This window comes from Balaenoptera physalus, assembly GCF_965194825.1.
Source record: "Balaenoptera physalus genome assembly, chromosome: 20".
Classification (NCBI taxonomy): domain Eukaryota; kingdom Metazoa; phylum Chordata; class Mammalia; order Artiodactyla; family Balaenopteridae; genus Balaenoptera; species Balaenoptera physalus.
Genome location: NC_138901.1, coordinates 171222 through 186624, shown reverse-complemented (window position 1 = coordinate 186624; position 15403 = coordinate 171222). Strand labels below are relative to the sequence as shown.

Below are 15403 nucleotides of genomic sequence, written 5' to 3'. Positions count from 1 at the left end.
TTGTTTAAGTATCAATATAATATACTGCATTTAAAGTCCATTGGGTCCATCCTTAATATATATATATATATATTTAAAATAAATGTAATTATTTTATTTATTTATTTTTGGCTGCATTGGGTCTTTGTTGCTGCCTGTGGGCTTTCTCTAGTTGCGGTGAGCAGGGGCTACCCTTCATTGTGGTGCGCGGGCTTCTCGTTGCGGAGCATGGGCTCTAGGCGCAGGGGCTTCAGTAGTTGTGGCACGCTGGCTTGATAGTTGTGGCTTGCGGCCTCTAGAGCGCAGGCTCAGTAGTTGTGGCGCACGGGCTTAGCTGCTCTGAGGCATGTGGGATCTTCCCGGACCAGGGCTCGAACCCGTGTCTCCTGCATTGGCAGGCGGATTCTTAACCACTGCACCACCAGGGAAGCCCTGTTCTTAATATATTGATTTTGGTGGTACTGAATATATCCTTTTGTTATATGGTTCAATTTTTTTATTACCCAAATAACATAACAAAAGAACACTAATAAAATTCTACACAGAAGTTCACTATAAACTCACCACTCAACCAAAAAACTGTTTTCACTTATTCATGTTCTCTTCAAATTCTGATCAATATTTACATAATTTTTACATGACTGTAACTGATATAACAGTTTATATCCTACTTTACTTCCCCTTGACACATTCAGTATTTTCCATATTATAGTGTAACCATATTATTAGCTATATAATGTTCCATCAAGTAGATACGTCAATTTACTTAACTATTCCCTTGATCCAGAACAGTTCCAATTTTTAACTATTAAAAAGAACACTGTAATAAACATCTTTCTACATATATACTTTATTGAATCAGATTACTAAATTGAAAGTTGCAGTCTCTGTATTCAAGAAGGTTTTATTCAACTACTTTCAGTTTAGACCAACCTGCTGTCATACCACCCATGTTACAGATCACTTATCTCCTCAACTGACAATTCCAATACATGACTAACAACAACGGAGCATCCTTAAGAATGTCTTGAGCATCTCAGAAAATTCCACAGTAAGCCCACATCTCCCTCAGATCTTACTATTCCTGAAACTATTCAAATATGACCTTTGGCAAGTCATTTTATCTCTCTGGTCCTGAGTGTGGTCATCTGTAGAATTGCAAGATGAAAACATGTGTTGCAAGGATCAAATAATATAATGCAAGCATTAATAAAATGCTCTGAAGAAAAATGACAGTCCTACCAAGGTCTGGATCACTCACATTCGCTAAGCCTGTTTCCTCCCCCGTAAAATGGAGGTGACAGTAGCTACCTAATAAGGTTGTGGTAAAGACTAACTGTGTTAATTATCTGAAGTATCTAGCACAATCTCCTCAAGAGTTCCCTAGATGTTACGTTCCCCTCTAAAAATTATAAAACAGTATTAAGAACTGTTGAGGAACTATCCTAGTTCCTTTTCAGTAATTGGGATATTAAGAAACTAGTTGTCCAGAGCTGAAGAATGTTTCAGGGAAATGGAAAAAAAATGTAAGAATATTTCAGTCTCAGATGACTATGTCATGTTTAAAGAGTATTAAATGACATGATATTTTACAAGCACTCTTCAGAGATCTTTGGTTTTGTACAAGGTATATGCTGAATTTTATTTTGCAAAAGTTCTTCCATTACATTGATGTCTAAATGTCTCCAGATTTGTCAGAATTATGTTTCCCTTTCCTCTCTCTAAACATTTTAGACAAGAAACACTACTGATGTACTTTCTTCTAATGGCTGTCTTTAAATGCAATTCAGTTTAAGTCTTGTAGGATCCCACATGAAGAACTATGGCAAAGAAACAGTCAACTACTATAGATAAAAAGCTATCCTGCTATGGTGTCATATGATAAAATCAAATTGCAGTGCTGCCAATCTGGTCCTGTATTACCTTTAACATCTTGAAAAAGCTTGAAAGAAAACAAAGTATGGCCTAGTGTATTCTTAAACTTGCCTCAGCTATAATAATTGAACTTGCCAAAAGAGATGACATTAAAACATAACCTAATCTTGGGCAACTGTAAAAAAGTTATGATTCCTTACAAATAAATTCTCTTCCCCCAACTATCTGTGAAATTCTACAGTGAGCACATAACTCCTTCCTTCCCCTGGGAGTTACAAAGGAGAAATCTGAACACCTTAGCTGCGTTGCTAAATTCAAGTCTCTATCCCTTCTCATTCTTAAGTTTTTGTAAGATTTTCTAACACGTGAAATCTGTCTTACTTGGAATGTTTTGGACCAGAATATGAGTAATCTTAAAGGAGTACTCATTCAACCGTTTCAACAAAAACAGCTTCTGTAAGTGCTTGACAGCCCCTGGCTACCAAAAGGAGAGGATCGACAATTAAAATGTAATTCCCCTTGCCTGTAAGGAATTACCTGCGATGAGAAAGATAATTTAAAACAAGCTTAAAGCTCAGTAAATGCTGAGTATTAGTCTGTATTTTTCAGTAGCATGACCACAAAAGGTTATTTCTCTTATCAAGTCCTTAGTTATTTCTAAAGCCTTTTATTGAAGAGCATAGCCTAATCAAGGTAGTATTTTTCCAAAATTTTTGAAAGAAATTTTAAAATTACCATTAAACTAAATCCTTGAGTCATTAATAAAGTGAAGTTATTTACCACTTGGATATAATCACATTCTCAGAACCAACACATCAGGAACTGAATCAAAAATGAAAATAGATTCATTTAATAAATATATAAAACAAATTTATAATTTAAAAATAAATTCCTTTCCTAAATATCAGCCATTTAATTTTTGGGCAATAAACTTATTGCCAAACATCTACTGGGGTGGGGTTAGGGGAGGAGTTTATAAACAGACTCCAAACAGCAGAAGGCCTAAATCAGGTTAAAATGTCCACTTGTAACAAGTAACAAAAAGTATCATGTAAACCAGAATAAGAACTCTGTGGCAAATCTCTCACCCGGGTCCATTTTTCCAAATAGTTTTTTTTTTTTTCCACCATCCTTCTCCTGTCTCAACCTGTTTTCCCCCTGCCCTCTCTTTACTTCCAGTTGTAATACATAATACTTTAAGACATGCGGACCGCAGCTTTTGTGGCATTTTATGTCCTTCCTACCAAGGTCTTTTGCAGATAAAATCTTTCCTTTATGAGACGCTTTTGGAAAATGAAAAGCCCTAACAGTATTCAATGTCAGGTATCACACAGACCTCTTCTGAATATTTCACCTCCAGATTTAAATACTATAATGTACTCTCTCTCTCATTCTCTCTCTTTTTTTTCCCCCAAATCCCTGCTACCTTGCTTTTGCTCCCTCCAGTGTTCGGTCCTTAACCTGGTCACAAAAATCTCTATCTCTCTTACAGCCCTCTTGTGTGTGCCATAAACTTTGAATCTGAGACCTTACTGTATATTTTTGAAAGTACTCTTTCCTTCAACTGCAGCTCAGCATAAAGGCTCTTGGACTCCTGAGTAGCCTGCTGTACGGTGTGTGCATTAGAAAGAGAGAGAGAGAGAGCATGCTGCTTGCAGAGCCTTCAGCCTCCTCATTATAAAGAACCCTAATTTCCAAGATGCATTTGCTATATCATTACAGGAAAGTTAATCTCTGTTAACTGTTCAAAAACTGGAAGAAGTTGTTTCTACTTTAAAAAAATCAATTTAACTGTATTTTTTTATCTTAAAACTCTTTCACTGCCTTTATTTCAACGTCAGAAGTCAACACCTTGCTATGTCCGCTGTAAGCGCTCAGAGGAAATCCTGAGTGTGGAAAATCCTCTGCTGAGGCACTCCCTTACTTCATTGTTTCCATGGTTGATTTGCTTACTTTTTTAAAAAATAATTTGCTTACTGAGAAGAACTGACATTTTGCTCCTCTTCTGACTATTTTCTTTGCACTATGCGAGAGGGCTACGTTTTCAGGTGTTCACAGTAATCTTAATTTCAGTGTCGTCGTCCTGTCCGTCCGTGTCCGTCCGTCCCCCCCCACCCCGCCCCGCTTTGGTATGGTTTTCATTGAGATTTTACAAGGCAAGGTACCACTCATTTTAAATCTTCTCTTTTTATGGTATACATATAATTTGAGCTAATATAAAATTAATGCTAGTATTTATTCCATAAGTGAAAAACAACATGAAATACATGTACGTCACTCATGACTATAACTGACACCCTGCATAAATAAGAAAAGGTCTAGAACAGACAGTCATACAACCATGGTGAGGCTCTTGCAGCTGAGTTCAAAGGACGTAGTTCAGAGACTGTTGCTTACTTAAATATCTACCTACTCATGCAAAAGAGAGTCTGCACACTTAGAGGATGGTTTCCAACTTAACTTAAATATTTAAAAAACACTTTCCTGATTTATATTCTATCCCTATCAACTTACATATAAGAACTTTACTTAAAACAGTTAATAGGCATTATGGGGAAATGAAGAGTGGAAGTTAAGGTCCTATTCCAGAAAGCCTTAGGTTCCTGCTGAAGAACAAACTGTGGTACAGCCATGCTGTGGAATACTGCTCAGCCATAAAAATGGATGAACTACTGATACACACAAAAACCTGGATGGGTCTCAAACACATGGTGAGAGAAAAAAAGTCATCCTTAAAAAGATCACGTACAGTGGCTTCCCTGGTGGCGCAGTGGTTGAGAATCCGCCTGCCAATGCAGGGGACACGGGTTCGAGCCCTGGTCCGGGAAGATCCCACATGCCGCGGAGCAACTAGGCCCGTGAGCCACAATTACTGAGCCTGCGCGTCTGGAGCCTGTGCTCCGCAACGAGAGGCCGCGATAGTGAGAGGCCCGTGCACTGCGATGAAGAGTGGCCCCCGCTTGCCACAACTAGAGAAAGCCCTCGCACAGAAACGAAAACCCAACACAGCCATAAATAAATAAATAAATAAATAAAAATTTGAAAAAAAAAAGATCACGTACAATATGGTTCCATTATGTGGTATTTTCAAAATGACAAAATTATGGAGGTGGAGAACAGATTAGTGGTTGCCAGGGGTTACACAGGGAGGGAAGACAGTGAGTGTAACGACAAAGGGTAGCACAAGAGAGACCTTCACCGTGATGGAACACTTCTGTATCTTGGCTGTGCTGGTGGTTACCTGAATCTACACATAATAAAATGAAATAGAATTACACATATTCATGGAACCAGTGTCAACTTCCTGGTTTTGATATTGTACCACAGTTATGTAAGATGTAACCATTGGGGGGAAAGATACATGGGATCAGTCTGTACTATATTTGCAACTTCCTGTGAATCTATAATTATTTCAAAATAAAAAGTTTTTTTTTTAATTCCTGTTGGAGAAATAAAGCTTATATACATGGAATTTTTAAAATAGTTACCGCAAATGGATCTAAAGAACAAGTAATTAAGGAATATTATTGAACTGCATCCCTATTTAACATTCTGGTCGACAGGAAAAATTGGATGAACTAGAGGCTTGAAGATCCAAACTCTTGCCCCACTCCACTATCATCTACGTGATCCTGGGCCTCAGTCTTTTTCATTTCTAGAATATAAAATACCCATTTGCCTTTTTCCCCCCCAGGTTTGTGGCACTAAATAGAATAATGTCTGTAAAACCCTGAAGAATAAACAGGTTGCACCTTGGGATAAAGAGAAGGAGCATGGCCTTTCGGATCAGAAAGACCTCACTTCACAACAACAGTTCCACTCTGGACTGTCTCTATGCTCTTAAGCAAGTTACTTAATCTCACAAAATCCGTTTCCTCACCCATAAAACTGGAATGATATTACAGTGTGATTAAACAAAATACTTCAGAGGGTCTTACCCAGAGATAATTCTGAATAAGTATTGTTACCCCTATTAACTATTTTTCCAAAACATTTTTAATTACCATAAAATATAAAATCTATTTAATCAAAACTCTTCAGAGAAGGAAAGTACAGAAGGTGCAATCAATCATGTATCAATTTGCCTTTTGTAATACAGTCAGCATCTATTTAACAGGGCTTTTTGGTTACTGAATCACTTACTTCACAGGGCAAGTATCAATATAATAAATATCAATTGATGGCCCAAACTCCTTTGTTTATATTAATTTCTTAAATTAATGACACTCTCACCTAGGGTTTAAAAATCTTGCAGCCTTATGAAGAATATTCATTGATGTTATAATGACTGAGTTTGATCCACACGTTACATGTAGCACAAAACTCTTAGCTGATAAGACTATCTTTTGATTTCACTTTCTCCATTTACCTCATTCCCTTTTGTTAGTTTAAAAAAAATGTGAGTTTCCTATATGATGAATATTTCAGAGGAAGAAAAAGAATCCTTATCTTATGAAAGTTGTCCTGTTATGCCAAATACAGCGTATGTTCAGATAATGAAAACAGACTTGACCCCCTCACTTGCTCAGTGGTCACTGGCTTGACCACCCTCACTACCCAGAACACAACAGCAAACTCAGAACTAAACTCCATCAACCTAAAGTCTGTGTAGTTTATCTTCAGGATGCCCTTGAGTCCTCACTCAGAATCTATTTCTTCTTTAAGTAGAATTCCAACTATTAAATCTTATGACTCTGATTAGTTCCTGGCTTAAACAAATCAACCTTAAAAAAAAACATTTTGGGAACAACCAGGTAAATCTGATTATGGACTGGTTTTTGATATTAGGGAATTATGGTCATTTTTATTAGGTTAATAATAATATTGTGGTTATACAGTTATGACCTTATTTTTTAGAGATGCGTACTAAAGTATTTAGGAGTAAATATCATGATGTCTATAATTATTTTTAAATAGTTCAGAAAAAAATTAATGAAGTAAATATGGCAAAAGGTTACAACCTAAGTTTCGAGACTATGAATGTTTATTACACTCTTTCCCCTAGTTTCCTGTATGTTTTAAATTTTTCATAATAAAAAAATTTTTCAATGTTTTTTAACTCCATGACAAAGATTGTCTGTCTGGTTTCCTATCCCTGCCTAAGAAAGTGAAATCAGGGTCAGAAGCAGCAAGTGGAGAAGAGGGGGAGGGTAGTTGCAATGAGGCATGTTGAGAGTTGTAAGGAATGCAAACTGATAGCCTGACAGTGAGGGAACAGACACCAGGATGATACTCTAGTACATAAAATTCAAACAAAGCTCTGGGGCCATTAAGGCAGGAGCTATTCGGGCTATCTAGCGTTACAAACCAATATAATAATTAACAGAGATTGAGATTCTCGTGTTGCTTTTTATTACTAACTGACTGCTTAACTGTGGTATTTTACCTTATATAAAAATAAGCTTGCTGTACACTTGAAACTAATACTGTAAATCAACGGTATTTCAATTAAAAAAAACACAAGTTACCAAAAGGTGAAAAGAAAAAAAATTACATGTACATAATATAAAAGCAGAACTCTACAATTAGCAATATACACATGTAAACTTTGCCCATATTCCCAAATGTCTATTTCAAACGACAAAGTTTATATACGTTAAATAAGCACTTCCATGTTCTTACTTATCACATAAATGGTAACAAGGAATGCACAGAGTGTAATCAATGAACCCTTATTGCAAGCTAACCGGTTTTCCTCTTTTCCACACAGTATTGCAATGAAAACCATTCCACGTACAATTTCTTCCTTCTTTTGGAATATTTACTTGGGACAGTATCCCAGAACTAAGATTAGTGGGTCAAAGGAACGAACATGTTACCAAGCTGTATTCCGCTTCATACTCTACCACCACCACAAGCCTACACTCATTTCACTGCAACCTTATCTTAGACATTGGTTAAACTTTTCTCCCCACATTACAGAGACATAATCAGTATCCAAAACCTGCACGCAGTTAATGCATACAGTCTGGTGAGTGTGGACATACGTATACATTCATGTTACGATGATCACAATCCAGGCGACAGACTTATCCTTCATCTCCAAGGTTTCCTGTTAAGCTTTTATTTTGGTAATTCAGCAGCTGTAAAATAGTATCTCACTTGAAAACGCTAAGTAAAACAGTTAACAAAAAATGCAGCGTTCTTCCTTATGTTCCTTCACCCACAGCGTTTACCCTTCCACAACTCTTCACAAGTCAGTTACTCTTCTGGGACTTTGTGTGTCTCCAAATGAAAAGCATCAACCTCACCAGTACTCAAGGAAGGGAACATTAAAGAAAGAGGGGCCATTTCTCACACACAAGATTGTCACAGTGTCAAGACTGAGAGGTTCCAGTTAGTGAGATCACAAGAAACAGACATTCAAGTATATTTTAACCCAGACATCCAACTTTTAAAACTCCTTAACCCAGATATCTAACTTTTAAGACTACCATAAAGAAACAAAGGCAACAGTAAGAAAGAATGTATGTTTATTACAGGATGAACTATTACAAACTAGAAAACTAGAACCACCTGAATGCCCATCAATATGGGAATAGCTGAATAAATTACGGCACATCTACGCCATGGAATATTCAGCAGGAATTGGAGCTGATGTATTATTAACTTAGTAAGATGTCCATGATCTATTGTTACAGAAGAAAGCAAGAAACTTTGTGATGATCACATAATTCTTTTTTAATTTTTAAAGGCAGATCCTACCTATGTATTATAAGCATTTGTGCTTATCACTACAGAGAAAGGTGAAGAAGATGCAGCAAACTAATACATGGTTCCTTCAGATGAGGGGAGAAAGGGAAGTGGGTCCCTCCTTCATATTCCTCTATATTATCTGACGTATTATCTGGCTTCTTGGTAACTTTTAAATGTCCACAGATAGTAAAGATTTTTTTAACGGAAGACTGTACTAGATATCTCTCAGGCCGATTAACTCCCAAAGTATACAATTCGATGAAGCAAGGTTTACAAAGAGGTCACTGAATCTTTAATGAATGGTTAAATTATGTCCAATATGCCCCAGGAGTAGATAAGATGGTTTTGTAAGGTTAACAACAAAAAGAGCTAATACTTTTAAAAGTTTTGACACAAAGGAGCAAATAGGAAAAAAACTTTAACTTATGTTAGACACCTCAGCCCCCCAACCCCAATTTGGATAACTGAAACATTATATTATCCAAATCACTGAGCTGTGCAAAACTCCCACCAAGAGTGTGTGAGAATGTACACTGAACCCTCCTCCCACTCACTTCTAGATTCATTCTAGTGAATTGGCAGCAATCTCCAAGAAAAGGATTCCTATTCTATGAGTACCCAAAGAGCACGAATCTTATTAATCAATTTCCTGCCCAAAAGAAAACAGGAAAAAGCACTAAAGAGCATTCAGTCAGTCTCTGCTCTCTAAGGGAAATCTTCTAATGAAGGGGAAAAGAACACTTTAGGAGGCAGAGGCCCAGCTTTTCAATTTATCCAAGCTTAACGTTTTAATCAATGTGTGTTATGTGCTACAGTTCTTAACATATGGCTCTTTATTGACGGAAAATACGCACGCAAACTTTAAAAGGGCATTATCAGTGTTCCCAAGGGAGTGACAGCAGTGCCAACGCTTGTGATTAGGAACAGTGTTCACGTGTGCACCCACCATAGCAGGAAAGTCGCCGTCCAAATTAGTCACTAGGCACCACCGTGAGGTGGGTTTTTTTAAATATTATGATCACTTTTGAAATTAGCATATGAAAAAAACACTGCTCAATTAAATAATTCAAAATCTTCACAGCAGAAAAGAATCCTGCTTTTAAACATACCATGCCTACAATCTTCATCAGCTTGCCCATAGTTTTTCTGCAAAATAAAAGATACAAGATAAAGTTAAGTAGCTCAAGGGCTGCTTAAAACAGATTTTATCAAAAAGCTCAGCTTTGTTTCAAAGTTTAATCATTAATGTTGCAAATTTAATATTCACAGAGCAAAGCTAACTCATGTGCTGAGGATTACACAATATTCTACAAACAAACGTTACAGTATACGTCCCTAGGCCATTTATTCACTCTCCTCCCTCTCGCCCTCTCTAACCTCAAGTCACCAGAAATCTCCTCCCCATCCTCGCTCTCAGCTAATGACTTTACTGAGGAAACTGCAGCCCTGAGAAGAGACCTTCCACGGATGGCCACTACCATGGCTGCCCACTTCCCGGCACACCGTGCCTTCCACCTGTTACCAGGTGAGCCAGCCCTGTTCCTTCCTAAAGCCCATCCTACCACCCGTGAAGATCTGCTCCAGGGCCTACTCAAGAACAGCGCTCCAGCAAGCTTCTTCTGTTTCTCCTACGTCATTAATTTTCTGTTTCCTAACGGTTCAGTCCTATAAACAAACATGCTCTTATTTCTCTCATCTGAAAGGATCCTTCCCTTGACTTCACTTCTCCCACCAGCTACCATTCCGTTTTTTTGTGCTTCAATGGGGCAAACTCCTCAAGAAGTGTCTATATCATGTATTTCAATTCCCTTCCCTCTGACTTCCTCATAAACTCTCTTCTATCAGGCTTTCACCCACCGCTCCATGGAAGCTGCTCTCATGGAGGTCACCAGTGACTGCCAGTGAATCCAGTTAGATACACTTACATGTACCCATTTAGACACACTGTCATCTCTCAGTCAATTCTCAGTTCTCACGACTCTATTCACAGCAATGGACACTGAACATTCCCTCATCTGGACAGGCTTTCTCTGACTGGTTCCTAGGACAGCTTACTCTCTTAGTTTTCCTTAACCTCATGGGTTGCTTTTCAGGATGCTTTGCTTCTCCTCCCAACCTCTTAAACTAGTGCCACAAGACTGTCCTCAGCCCTCCCCTTCTCTCTACCTATACTCATTCCCCTGCTGATCTGACCCAGGCGTAAGACTTTATATATCATCCACAGGCCACAGACTCTCAAATTAACACCTTTAGCCCAGACCTCTCTCCCAAACTCCAGACCTGCATATCCAACTGCTTATTCAACATCTCCAGCTGGATATCTAAACGTCATCTCAAATCAGTATGTCCAAAATGAACCCTTTCCCATCTCCCCACCTACAGCCCTCTCATCTCAGTGTAAGGAAACTCCACGCTGCCAATTGCTCAGACAGAAAAAGGGCGAAGTAAGTAAACTATGACTGCTCTATACCTCTCACTCCCTGCCTTCAGTACATCAGGACATCTGCTTCGTTCTATCTTCAGATTGTAACCAGAACAAACCACTTCTCACCATCTCCACTGCTAGCATTTTGATCTGAGCCACTTCACCGCTGGCCTAGATTATTCTAATAGCTTCCAAACTAGTCTCCCTGCATCTGCTCTTACACTTTTACAGTCTATTCTCAACACAAAGGCCAAGTAACTCCTATTAAAGCAGATCATGCCACTCCTCTGCTCAAAATCCCGCAACAGCGTCCCATCTCAAGTAGAGCAGACACCAGCCCTTACAGTGGCCTGAAGGGTCCCACAGGATCTAGCCCTGTTGCACTCTCCCCCTTGGGCACTTAACTCCAGCACAAGGGCCTCCCAACTGTTCGTCAGACGTGGCAGGCATGCTTCCGCCTCAGGAATTCTGCACTGACTGTTCCCTCTGCCTGTAATGATCTTCTTCCAGTTTTCAACATGGCTCACTTCCTTACCTCCTTCGTGTCACCTTATCATGAGGCCTATCTTAACCCAATTTAAAACTGCAACCCTATCCCTAACCCTAGTAACCCTCTATTCTACTTTTTTTCCATGCAGACTGTTGCCTTCTAACAATCTACAGTGTTTACTTATTTGTAATGCCTACGGTTTACTGTCTGCCCCCCCACTAGAAAAAGTACTATGAAGGAGGGGTCTTTCTCTTTCTTTTTCACCAACGTATAGCAAATACCTAGAACAGCACAAACATTTGTTGTATTGACTGAATAATATTTGTTGAAATATTTGTTGAATGGAGTGAATAATCCAAAATGCTATACAACCGTAATACTTTCAAGGCTGAAAAACACAGTTACTTGCCATCAAAGATATTCACCAATCACCAGCCACTTCACTCATGTCCTCAGCCCAGAATGTGGTGATTTGTAGAAGCAGTGATCAGCGACAGTCCCCACTCACAGAAAACAGCCATTCTACATGGTTCAGCACGGGCTCATGGACAGTGTTTACTCACCAGCTGCAAAAACGAGGCAATTCTGTAAAGAAGACTCTCGATTTTGATGCTTTCTATCTCCAGTGGACACGGCCCTGTGAAGTCAGCCATGGAGTACTGGCCAAGAGAAAGGAGGGCCTCTGTGCAGTGCTTGAGGGTCATTTCATAGTCCTGTCTCTTAAGTGATTCACACGCTTGTTCACATGACTTCTCAGCTCTTCTGTCTTCCATGACTCAGGGACAAAAATCCTAAAGACAGGGAGAAAGAACAAGTAAGAAAAGGTTTTAAAAACTTATTATCAATTCTAGCCCCATTCCTAACTCAACTGGCTCAACTATCTATCTAAATAATTACTCTCAACCAGCCTTTTGATCAAGGTCAGAGCTGAGCAGCAACTATTGATGCTACAAATTCTATACTTCTCTTTTATATTTTATGAAGTCTTTACTAAAATCCAAGCAAAATATCAACCGTAAGTCAGGATCATGCCAACAATACATCAAATTTATAAATGAAACATGATGCTGAATATTACAAAGTGTAATAAGCCATGAAGGCGTCTCTTTTTCTTTTAAACCAGAAGGTGCAAAAATGTTTCCTACCCCAGCCTCCTATTTTCGGTCTTATAATTCTGTAACTGAGACTGCAGAGAATCAAAGTCCATACCATGTAGGATTCTTCCCACCAGTACAAAAAACTGGCTCAAGGGCAAGTTCGAACTGGCTATTAATTCAGTTCAGCAAACACTTCCTGAGGCCAGGCCCTGTGTTAGCAGCACTAAACTCAAAGAGGAAGCATGTCATCACTGCTTTCAAGAAACTCAGATTCTAGCAAGACAGACAAAGCACAAGTGAAAAATAGCAAGAAATACCTTCCATCTGCCGAAAGGCATGAGCTGACCTCAAAAGAAGAACACAAGTTCACTGTGCAGAGATGACAGGGAGAGCATAGGGGAGTTCTTCAGAGAGAATGCACAAGAAATCACCAAGACAAGAGAAAGCACATGATAAACTCCAGGTGTGTCAGAGAAGGAGGGAAAGGAGCTAAGAATGCCCTCCAATGCCACAAGAAGTGAGGGCTTTATTCCATAGCAATGGAGCATGATGGGAGGTGTTTAAATAAAGAAGGAACCTATCAGGCAGTCCAGGGGTTGGGACTCCGCGCTTCCACGGAAAGGGGCGGGGGGAGGGTTTGACCCCTGGTCGGGGAACTAAGATCCCACAGGCGGCATGGTGCGGTCAAAAAAAAAAAAAAGAAGGAACCTATCATGTAGAAGTCCTGTGAACAACTGGTGAGAAGCAGGCATTGCCATTAATAACAGACCACTAAGCAGTCCAAGTGAAAGAGACTGAGAATTCAAGCGCAGCCTCTCCTGAGCTATACCACTCATAATGCAGGGAGCAGAAAACCTGGGCAAAGAAGACCTAAACTCCTTTGACCTGACAGTCACAACGCTGCTTCGGAGGATCACTCTTGCTGGCCCCTGATCACCATCTCTGTGGGTACGGAGGCTGCTCTTCTTGCCTGTTCCCACCCTCACTCACGCTCCCCACTTTCCACCTTACCAAGTGGCCCCAAGGTACAGGTCTCCTCCATCTTTCCAAAGCTCGATTTATGCCGCTTTGCTTTTAAGAAGGACCCACGTTAGTGCCTGTTTTCCTCACCAAAAGGAATCCAAAGAGGGCATCCACTTTTACAAAAAAGGGGGGAAAGTGACAACAGCGTCCGCACGCGTTCGGCAGCAGCGCTCGCAGGGGCAATTCGCACCGTGAGCGGCAGAGGCGGGAGAAAGGGGCGCCGCCCGGCTCCTTCCCGGGAGCCACACTCAGCACCTCGGCACCAAAGCACCACAGCTCTCAACTGTTGCTGAGCTTCTGCGCTTTAGCTCAGTTTATTTTGTGCATCCGTCAGCAAGGTGTGTCCTATGGTCACTGCTTCTTCGCTTTACGCCATTTCGGCCTATGAAAGGTTTCATGGGAACGCTCTACCTTCAGACATTGGGGGACACCCATACTTATCGTCCTCCCGCCTCTCTCCAGCCTACACATCCACTCTCGGCCTGGCCTTTCCAGCTTTGAAAAGACAACCTGGCTCCGCCCTCTGCCGCCTATATGCTGCAGTGAACGATGAGGGGAGAAGCTGACAGGCAGACAAAAGGCAGCAGCAGTGAGTGAGGCCTGATGACAGACGTCGGAAGAGGTCCAGGCCCCTTCAACTTTTGAGATGTTTGGTGTAACAAAAAATGCAGAAACACCTAAGGGATGGGATGAGAAAGAGCTCAAAATGGACTTCAGTATTTGTTAGTATTTGTTAAATATGGGTGGTACATACATGGGGTACAATGTAATAGTCTCCCCTTTTCTCGGTATGAAATTTTTAATTAAAAAAATACCAAAACACGGTTTTTAAAATTACAGGATATTTAAAATGTTTATACATTTGACAAGTTAACACAACACAAAAAATGAAATCTAATTGTGTTATTCACAAGGTAATCCAACAAATATTTAGAGTATTGTACCCTCAGGCATCACCCGGCCTCCCTTTAAACTTCCTCAGCTCTCCCTCACTGGGCTATAATTCCCAGTTTACTTTAAGGGAACTTAAATATTTAAGTTATAGTTGGTGTTTATGTCCCTTATACAAACATGCATTAATTTGGGGAAATCAATTATCAAACAAACAACAAAAGTAATCATTTCTACATTACTAACGTGACTTTGCCCATTAGAGATCAGAATGGCATTACAAGATCATCAGTAACTTATTCTATAGGCCAGAGCTGATGCTACTGACATTTTGGGCTGAACAATTCTTTGTTGCGGAAGGCTGTCCTGTGCTTCACAAGATGTTTCGGCAGCATCCCGGCCTCTGACCACCAGGTGCCAGGAGCACGTCTCCTGACTTATGACAACTAAAGATGTCTGTCTCCAGACATCAGCAAGTGTCCCCTGGGGGGCAAAATCATTCCTGGTTGAGACCTACTGATATAAACAAGCATATAGTGTTTGCTTGCCAGATAACAGCAACAGAAGATGGATAAATCCATGGATTCCAAAGGTCCTAGAATTAGCAAATCTTCTCTATAAAACTCCTAGCCCACATCTAGAAAATATTACAAAAAGAAATAAAATGAAAAGAAAAACTAACAACACAGTAGCTAAAATCTTTACTAGGGAGAGAACACAGCACAGTGATCCAAAGCACAGACTTGGAGCCAGAGGACTTACATTCAGAACTCACCAGCTGTCACTCACCAACTGTGTCACTCACCAGCTGTGTGACCTGGAGCAAATGACTTAGCCTCAAGCATCTCAACTTGCTCACCTCTAAAATGGCAAGAAGACAACTAATACCTACCTCCTATGGTTATTTATTTTCACTTAAGAATTAAG

General features: G+C 39.8%; 1 protein-coding gene across 10 annotated transcripts in view; it reads right to left on the bottom strand.

Moving 5' to 3' along the window:
• HELZ (helicase with zinc finger) overlaps positions 1-15403 on the bottom strand; it is a 156601-nt gene that overhangs the window by 120659 nt on the left and 20539 nt on the right. For all 10 annotated transcript variants that reach the window (XM_082441863.1, XM_082441862.1, XM_082441865.1 and 7 more), the window contains 2 exons: positions 12029-12256; positions 9660-9696 (listed from right to left, as the gene is read on the bottom strand). In XM_082441863.1, the coding sequence (XP_082297989.1) occupies positions 9660-9696; positions 12029-12238 (247 nt within the window). In that variant the 5' untranslated portion in view covers positions 12239-12256. The remainder of the gene's footprint in view (positions 1-9659; positions 9697-12028; positions 12257-15403) is intronic.